The 9,804-nt window shown below is 46.3% G+C and overlaps 1 protein-coding gene across 1 annotated transcript in view; it reads right to left on the bottom strand.

Moving 5' to 3' along the window:
* CEMIP (cell migration inducing hyaluronidase 1) overlaps window positions 1-7,229 on the bottom strand; it is a gene marked incomplete at both ends in the record, with an annotated part of 65,838 nt that extends 58,609 nt beyond the window's left edge. Inside the window, 4 exons of the mRNA XM_080913865.1 lie at window positions 250-486; window positions 2,352-2,490; window positions 2,953-3,099; window positions 7,136-7,229. Of these exons, the coding sequence (XP_080769991.1) occupies window positions 250-486; window positions 2,352-2,490; window positions 2,953-3,099; window positions 7,136-7,229 (617 nt within the window). The remainder of the gene's footprint in view (window positions 1-249; window positions 487-2,351; window positions 2,491-2,952; window positions 3,100-7,135) is intronic.
* Between the last annotated feature and the right edge of the window lie 2,575 nt (window positions 7,230-9,804).

The following is a 9,804-nucleotide window of genomic DNA, read 5'->3' on the forward strand; positions in this document are numbered from 1 at the left end:
TTCACTATATCCTTCTATGCATTTTACATTTCTATCACCAGTTATGACCACCTGGGGGAGAGAGAGAGAAAGAACTTGCACACATTTGGGTTGAATTCAGCTTTGCTGGACAAATGCCTAGAAAAGAAGATGCCTCTCTGGAGCAGAACTTCCATGTCATTCACACAGCATGCCAGTCCCGGGGGAAATCCCCTGGCTGGGGGAGATTCAGAACAAGCGAGGACATAAGTAGAGGAAAGCCAGCCTTACCGGTCAGAATGTACAACTGTGCCCAATTTGGCATCAATGACATGAACAATGACTCCACGGTGGCCCCAGCTCCTTTCGAAAAAATATCCTCCCTCCTGCATGCCACCCGGATGGAGGGTCTTGTTTAGGAAAGTCCAGGAGAGCTTTTTCTGCCCATGCAACTCAAGAGTGCCTCCTTTGCCCACTCCGATATACTTCAGGCCATAGTAAGGGTCTGGCAGGATGCTTTCATCAGCTCTGTAAAGAGAGAGAGGTTCCTAGGGGTTGGCCAAAACATCTCTGTCAGATGCTCCCTAGGGGAGCATTACTTGTACCCGATTCCCACTGTGGCCTCAGACAGCCAAGCTGCATTTTTGGTGATGACATTAGATTGCAGAAAAGCATCAGCAAGCTGACCTTCCCACAGCAGAGCGATAGTGGGTGCATAGGGCAGCCGAAGTGCCTAACAGACGCTGCTGCCCCTATCTTCAGCCCTGGTTTCTGTCTCTGCCCTACTGGCTGTGGAATCCCAGGCACTTTCACTGTGTTCCTGTCCTTCAGTCAAACATTCTTATCTGTCATTTCTTTTTATTTTTTTTAATTGAACAACTTTAATTTAAAAAAAAAAACAAAGATAAATGTACAGCTTTTAAAAGCATTTTTGCATAAAAGTATATGAATACATTTTTGTCAGTACTTGATCTTTTTAAAGGTTTGATAGTATGCCTTAAGATCTTACTAGTTACAATGAGGATAAAGTACATGTAAAACAAGATGTAATCTGGAAATAGTCAAAGTTTTCTTGGTGTGTAAAGATTAAGCATAATGATTTTTCATCATTTTTTTTCTGGCCTTTGTTTTTCTTGAACTTCATATAGTCTGTGAGTTGTTTCTGGGGTGTTCTGAGCTTTCTGGGGTTAGTATCCAATTATCAGTGACTGTATATTATGTCTGTTCTTTTGTTATTGGGTTTCCTCACTCAGGATGATATTCTCTAGATGCAGCCATTTTCTTAAGAATTTCATAAAGTCATTGTTTCTGATAGCTGAGTAGTACTCCATTGTGTAAATGTACCACAATTTTTGTATCCATTCATCTACTGAAGGACATCTGGGTTCTTTTCCAGATTCTGGCTATTATAAATAGGGCTGCTATGAACATTGTGGTGCATGTGTCTTTGTTGTATGTTGGAGCGTCTCTGGGGTATATGCCCAGAAGTGGAATAACTGGGTCTTCAGGTAGAACTATGTCCAATTTTCTGAGGAATTGCCAGACTGATTTCCAGAGTGGTTGTAACAGTTTACAACCCCACCAACAGTGGAGAAGTGTTCCTCTTTCTCCGCATCCTCGCCATTAGCTGTCATTTCTTATAACTTTCAGTTGTGTAAAGATGGGTCCCAGGCCTGAGGGAAAGGCACATGGAACTTTCCTGAGTCTTACTGATGTTTTTCTGTTTTCTCCAAATGGAAGCATTCTCTCCTGGAGAGTGGAGGGATGCTCATAAGACTCAGAAGCCTAAGGAAAGTTAGAAGTCTCAGAAGGACCCCCTCCCTTAGTTATACACAAGCACTAAACAATTGTTTAGGTAGAGGGGGCTCTCCAGTGCCTGCCTGTTGGGCTGCAAGCTCCAGGGATGCAGTTTTTCTGAGTCGGCACCCATGCTATAGTTGCTTTTAGGTGATGTAGCTACTCTGAATCATCTATGCTACTAAAAGTGACCCCAATAACCCTACAGGTTCCATAAGCTAGACCTGGATAGAATTACATCTCAGGTCTGTCACTGGTCCCTGTGAGGCATTGCACCCTTGCTCTTTATAGCACTAAGTAACCTCTTTCAGAGTCTCTTCAAATCATGGAATGACTGGAAAGCTACTGAGAGCCTGTCCGGGGCTTCTGTAATGCAGCTACTGCATATACAGCATGATGAATAAAGTACATCTTGGATGTCTGATTACTCACTTCATTTCATCACATGTATCTTATTCATGGTTATATTCCAGTGGGACACAGTGGTGGTTCCTGCCCTTTATACAAGTCTAGACTTCTGGCTTCCCCTCCTTTGAAAAACCTCTTTCCCTTCAGAACCAACAGCAGTGTTTGACCCATGAGTAAAGTCATCCCACCTTCCATACAGCACAATACTGAAATTGCCCTCAAAAGGGCAGAGGGCACTCCCAGCATGCAGCTCTCCACCGTCATCAATCAGGATGTGCCTGGTGCGCAGCACGATGTGCTCATGGTGGTCTTTAATGACAAGCTTTCCTGAAGAGAGAGGAAAGGGGGTGTCTGAGAAGACAAGAATCTTAGGTAACGTTAGGGCAGAGCCCAGAGCAGATTCCTGCACCCCATCCCTTCAGGCAGGCAAAAGGGCATCTTCTCAGCACTTGTCTTGCAGAAATTACTCTTCTCCATCATCTGCTTTGCAAGACAACACAGTGGTCATCTGGGTCATTGCCATTACCCCATGTCCTGAGCTTCATTACCAAGCATGTAGACAGAAGAATAACAGGTCTCCTCAGAGCACCAATAGGAACTGTCATTTTAAGCACCTTCCACCCAAGATTAGAACGTTGACAAGCCATTTCTCAGTGCTCTGAAGTGGTTGGCGATCTCAAATCTCCAGGTCTTCTGACGTGAACCCAAAGCACAGAGCATTTGTTCTGTCTGTCTCAGCTCCTGATTAAGTAGATACATCTGCTGAACTCAAGATGATGGAAGGCTTACCTCCCCCTGAGATAGTGATAGAGTGAACGGTGGCAGAAGAGGTAAGCAGTAGTTTCCTCCCATGGCCAATGTGCACTTGATAGTCTCCGTCATGGCCGGGAGTCCAAGGCTGCAGCTCAGGACTCTGGTCAGGACACTCAGTTGCCACTGTCAAAGATAATGACATGTCCCCTCTCAGATCAACCATATCACCAAGCACATAATGACAGGGGTGAGGGCAATGCACTGCATGACACCCATTTCTTCTCTACCAGGGTTTAAAGCAAGTTCTTAGATACGAGAGATGCTCTGATCTGAGAGGCAGGTCCTCGGGTATGGTCAACCTCCTTTCATGATTTTATCACCTGACTCTGGACAGCCCCTTTCCTCCTCTGATTCGGTTCCCTCTTTGCACGAGGGATCTGGTGGCCACTCAGGGTACTGTAGGGTATGAAATGACACTACTATTGGCTCAGAGTTCTTGGTTTTCCAAGCAGTGTTTGAAGAGTCAACCAAGCTCTTTCACCACATACATAGTTTTGGGTTACTTTTCTAACTATGTTCTCTCGGAGACCTGAGAAAGATGATAAGAAATAAATTGGACAAACAAGTAGCACTAATTACAACACATGTGATCTGCCATTGGTAATACCCTGTAAACAGGGAGCAACTATATAGTATTAGTATTAATATTATATTAGTAGCTATTAGTATTAGTATTATTTTTGAGACAACAGGGGCTAACTGTATGCCTAAGCAAGCCTTGCATTGACCTCTTCCATGCCTCTCCTTAAAGCTTTCTGCCTTGTGGCTCCTCTGAGGGTAATAACTCTTAACACTGAACATGTCCTTTGTAGGCATTTGCCATGTGGTATGGGTAACATCAATATAAGAGATGCTGGTCTTGGTGGCATACAAGGCTACTGAGTTGGGCAGTTCTATACTTGTTTGTTGTGTTCTGTTTTTGTTTGAGACAGTGTTTCTCTGTGTAACTCTGGCTGTCCTGGAACTCACTTTGTAGACTAGGCTGGTCTTGATCTCACAGATCCTCCTGTTTCTGCCTCCCAGGTGCTGAGATTAATGGTGTCTACCACCTCCTCCTGGCTAAGTTGCTCTTATTCCTTTTGTTCTGAGCTATCACTCCTGGAGTGGGTTTGTGGGTTGTGTGGACTCCCCAGGGAAGAGAGCTGCCTGCTGATGCTCTGAGGTCAGGCTGTGCTTCTGCCCTACAAAGCAGTCTATACCCAAGTGTGGCTAGCAAGCATGTAGCCAGGGTGTTTAGTAGGATTTGGAGACTCCTGCATTTTCACAAGGTTTGCTGGGGTTTGCTCCAAATCTATGCCCTGGGAGATATGAAAAGAGACAACTATGTCCCAAGATCTAGGAGAACCACCCTGTGGAAAGCAAGTGGAGATCCAGAAAAAGAAGCAGGAAAAGGGGGCTAATTGATATGAGGCTATTTTCATTTTCTCAGCAATTTAATTGTGAAGAATAAATCAGATTTAATGCAGATGAGGTGGGAAGATGGAGGTCAGGCTTAGGTGAGCCCACAAGGAAAAAGGTTCATTTGGGAGACTAGGGTGGGTATCAGGAGTGGAAGTAAGTGCCACAGTTCTTGGAATCACCACATTACCCAAGTAAAGTTGGTACAGGAGTCAAATCCACAACATGGGGCTGGAACCAGTTCCAATTCAGTTAGTACTATGGCCTGCACAGCAGCTCTGAGGGGTATTTGATTATTCTTCAGTTATGCAAGAAGGAAGGCAAAATTTGCTACAGTTAGATCTCAAAAGAAAGGCCTAGAGGGAGACTGCTATCTACACTCAACAGCACCAGATAAGGACTACCTAGTCTTCCACCGAGTCAAATTTTCTGCGTGCGTGCCAGCCCCCACGTTCTCCCCCAGGTGCACAGCAGCCATCTTTGGTTCCGTTGGCCTCACTGCTGGTGTGAGTTCGGACTTTAAGTATCGCTACAATGAGAACTCCACATTTGTGGGGTTTCAATGAGTCACCACTTCCTAAGTTTCAAGTGATAACAGCACAGAGAGCAGATGCAGACGTCCCTGTTGGCTGGAGAGAAGAGCTGCTGCCAGCCTGTATAGAGAGATCAAGCTGGTGCTCAAAGAATTCCACACCGAGGCTTATCTCCAAAGAGGATAGTCACGAATTTCTAGCAGCCTTCCACCTGGTCCTGGATGTGGGAATCGCTTTCAAGGAGTTGATTACCAGAGTGTGAAGAACAAATGTAGCTCCCTGGAGTGCTACAAAAGCCTCCTGGGAAGGACCCATACCACTAAGTGGACAGTGCTTCAGGTCTCACCATCTCACGTCCAAGCCAAGCCCATGGTCCTTTCCCTGTCTAGGCATGCGATTCTGCAGGGAACTTTGCATCTCACACCACAGGTTTGCCCACCATCAGGAGCATGAGCACTCCAAAAGCTCTGAGCCCGTGGCTAAGAAATAGTACTTCTGTGACTGGATGTGGTGGGCCCTTCTTTGTGGAAGCTGGGTATTCATCCATATGGATCAGTAAATCATCTGAAGAACATCACCATGGCAACCACACTGATTTCCCTGACTACAGCAGAGGGCCGTGAAGCAGACTGTAAGGGAGTGCAGGCTAGAAATACTTAAAGCATGAATGACAAAGGCAATTTTTACTTCCTCCGAAGAACACAGACTAAAGGGCACTAGAGAGAGGCACAGCCTCCGCTCCAAAGGGTTTATATGCAAGCTGGGGTGTGGAAGGAAACACCCAGGAAATATCGGAATACTCCCTAAGCTGAATCACCCCAAAACATAAACCCAAATGCAGTTCCTAGCCAGGAGTCAACACCTACTTTGTGTTTATTAATTGAAAGAGCAGATGAATGAATTCAGGCAGTGCCGTAAGTCATTTGCACTGAACACTGACACTTTGCCTACTTGCTATGTCAACCAAGAACTGAGGAGATTTTGTAAGGAATCCTGGTGAAGGCACCCTATGCTACAGTGCTTCCTGGCCCCGGTGAGCTAGTAAACAATGCAATTCACTGTGAGGTCCTTATGGAAGAAAACACAACTCACTGAGTAATAAAGGCATTTTAAGATGAACCATGGCATCCGTGGTGGTTTTATTTAACCCCTGATCAGTTTCTAAGATTTGTACCCTGTGCCTCCCGTGTCTGCCGAAGGTACCAGCTATTCAATGGTTGCTTCCTGTAGCCTGGGAGAAGTGTCCTGTGCCTCCAATTTTAATTTAGAATTCATTTAAAGATCACTTGCTTGGTGCCATGAGGTAAAAGGGGGAAAAAAAACCCCATAAGATAAAATAAACAACATAAAGTAAAACAGATAATACTGAGGTAGTAAGGTAGATCTGAGTAGGTACTGGGCTGTGACACAGGCCTGTAGCCCTTGCACATAGGGGGCTGAGGCTGGAAGATTGCAAGTTCAACACTAGCCTGGATCATACTGAGAGAGACACTGTCTCAAACAGAAGACGTCTTGGTGTAGTGGTGCATACCTTTGATCCCATAACTCTAGTGGCAGAGACAGGCTGATCTGTGAGTTTACACCCAGCCAGGGCTATCTTATGGAGTCTTATCTTAATATATCTAAACCAAACTAAACAGAGAAGAAAATCACAAGCTAACTCTTGCTGGGAGCTTTGCAGCTGAAAACGAGCTTCATGGTCCCAGATCCTGACCTGATGACACATTGTGGGGAGGGATGCTCTGAAAGTGAGAAGACCAGAGGTAGAAAGCCGAGTCTCGGCTGAATTCTCCAACCCTACTCCCTACTCTCTCCTGGACAGATGCTAAATGCTGTATTAGCAGCTAACATTTAAACACAAGATTTTTAATAAAAATCCAAATTTCTAGTCTCTTTAAAAATTTCAAAATATCTTATAACAGCATCTCCCCTTTCCCCTTTCCAATTATGCAGAATTGAGAGTTAGGTGCTCTACTAGGGAAGCCTCAGCTCCACAGAGATGATAGTACCTTTCCAACTAGGTTTGCTTGCAATGGAATTCAGGCAGACGCTGAGTTTGCAACCTAGAATGACTCTAGGCCAGGCTGTCATTGCATAAGCAACCTTGGGGCAAGATGAGGCTTGCCAGAAACTAAGGTGTTCAGTGAGGACCCTACCTGAGAGACTCCCTGTGATCTCCCTCCCCCAGCAGCCTGGCTGAAACTGGTCCAGCTTTTGTGGAATCTCACCTGCAGCTGTGGCCCCTGAGAAGCTGACCAGGAAGAAGCAGCCCATGGCCAGTACAATCCTAAGGGAGACATTATGCCTCCCATCAGCTCCCATTCCAACAGCTTGCTCCCTGAAACACAAGCAGAGGGTCAGAAGCTCCACAGTAAGTGGCAACATGAGACAGACACTCACCCACACCGAAGCAGGGGACAGGGACGTAGCAGGAGAAGCATACCCCACAGGCCCAGAGCAGAGACCTTGTGAGTAGTTCCCCACTAACCATGACTCAGGGCTAGGCAGATCTGGACACACAAACTTTGTCACCATTCTGTCTCTGGCCTCTCAGCTGAGTGGCCCTCAAGCTCTCTCCCTTAGAAATGGAGTCTTTCTACTTAAGCCAAGAAACAGAGAAGAAACCAAACGGGAGTTGAAATCCAATGCCACAGGCTTGCTGGTGTGCTCTCTGCTGATCATGGACTTCTCTGGACCTTGTTGCCTAATCAGGGATGTAGTAGATCTGCTAATCTTTGAACTTGATGTTGTTAGTATGCGCTGCTCAGCTGTCTCCTCTTCGCCTAGTAACCGAACCCCCGAATTTTACATGGGTGCCTAGCCGTCATGAGTAGGCAGCACATTCTTGAGTCTCCTTGTGGTCTTGGGATTAAGTTCAACCAATAAAGCAGACTTCCAGCAAAGGACCTTAAGGGAAAGGAAAAAAGGACTCCCTTCCTTCCTTCTGCCTTTCTGATGGCTGGATGCAGATATGAACCAAGCACTGAGAACGGCAAAGCAAATGAGAAGAAATGTAGGGCAGAAATAAATCTGGGTGGTGGACTCATTCTTAAGTTGAGACAATTTAATTTCTATTTTATTAAACGTGTGTTTTTGAAAGATTTATTCTATGACTTGTTCATTTTACTTTTTACTCAGGTGACTACAGGAATCTAGATAAACATCAGGATAGGAATTGAAACAACACAGATTTTTGTTGTTTTGCTTTGCATTTATCTTTGTGCCCAGAGACTCCTCCTGAGCTTTGGGAAGGGTAGCTCTAGTTTCTGAGCCATCTCTCCAGGTCCTTCCCAACAGACCTGTGTTTGTGCCTAAAACAAGCAGACATTATCCTGAGAAAGCAGCTCACAGAGGCTCCACCTTTCAGGCCTCCTCAGTGGCTAATCTGATGCCCTTGACCCTGGGCTCAGTGAAGCTCTTTGTGCCAGCTCAGCCAACCGAGGCAGGAAGAGGGGACGCTGTGCACAGGTGGGCTGGGAGGAGGGCTGAGGAGGAAGAAACAATTTCGAATCAAAGCCTGTGTGTCCCCTTCCATCACCCTGCCCAACCCAGAAAGCTCTGCCAGAACAACAGGGGCACTTGTCTCTCGTATCTGGGAGGCCACTTTTCCCATGGTTCCCAGGGAGGAGTGCTTCATAAGTCGAAGAGGGACGACAGGGAGTGGGGCATCCAAACCTCAGGGGAAAGACACAGCACCCTTCTCTGGTCTCAGCTGGCTTGGAAAAAATAAAAGAAAACAAAAGAAAACAAAAAAAACAAAGGTAGCTTGCCACCAGTTGCCAATGAGCCTTATAACCTCCCTGGGCCACATATTCTCCAGGGAACTCAGACCTGGACAACTTGCACCCTCACTTTATGGTGGAATCTGATGGGGCAGTATGAGGTAGTGGGACATTCCCCAGGATGGACTTGTGACAACCTCACAGTTCTCATGTAGAGTCATGTGCAAGAGGTCATGTGTCAGAGGGTGTTTCCCTTGGGAATGAATGTAAGAACACTTCCACAGAAGGGAGTGATATCCAGTACCCTTTCCTGACATTACACCTTTGTCTGTGTTCTCTCCAGTATCTGAGCCACAGGAGGTAGAGGGGTCTCTATTCCCAGAACTGTCCCATTGTAGAGCACACAGACTTTAAGCTTTCCAGCAGAGTAGCTCCCAGGGCCTGGAGACGGTGCTGCTGCCGTGCATCCTACAGATGCCCAAGTGTCTCTTCGGAACTGTCTACTCAGAAGGACAGCACTTTCAGCTGAAACTTCTGACAGCAGGGTTGGACAGGCTGGAAGCAGGTTTCAACTGTGGAAGAGCTCACAGGAAATGACACTGGAGTATTTTGGGGGTAGTCAGCTGACTGCACTGTTCAGGCTTCAGGGTTGCTTAGACATTGGTCATGATGGTTTTGGCTGGCCTGTCCCTGAAGGGTATGGGAACCCCATCAGCACGTGAGAAGAACCATATGGTTTCCTCAGCAGACCTGTACTTCAGGCCACTGCACATCTTCACACTAACAAATCAAGTCTCCAGATGTCCACTGTTCCCAGTCTAGATGCTGTCCCAGCCTTGGAGATGCAGGGATCAACAGAAGAACAAGAGTGTCCGTGGCTGTAGGTACAGGAGCTTTGTTCATCCTTCCATGACTGTCCTGGAGTCCCAGAGTTGTCACCTGTAGAGCAAGCAGAGTGTTAAAGAGGATCCAGTGGTATCCCAGAGTGTACTCACAAACACACTTGTGTCCTGTGGTTTCCCAGCTCCAAGATGCCTCAAAGGTTATAGAATGTGAGATTCTCTACAGAGATTCCACAAGGAAATAATGACGAGCAGGGAGAAGGGTACCCTGAAACTGAGGTCTCCAGAGTGAACCAGACCACATTTCTATGGGGGACACAGCAGGGGCCATAT

The sequence above is a fragment of the Micromys minutus genome (assembly GCF_963924665.1).
Source record: "Micromys minutus genome assembly, chromosome: 3".
Classification (NCBI taxonomy): domain Eukaryota; kingdom Metazoa; phylum Chordata; class Mammalia; order Rodentia; family Muridae; genus Micromys; species Micromys minutus.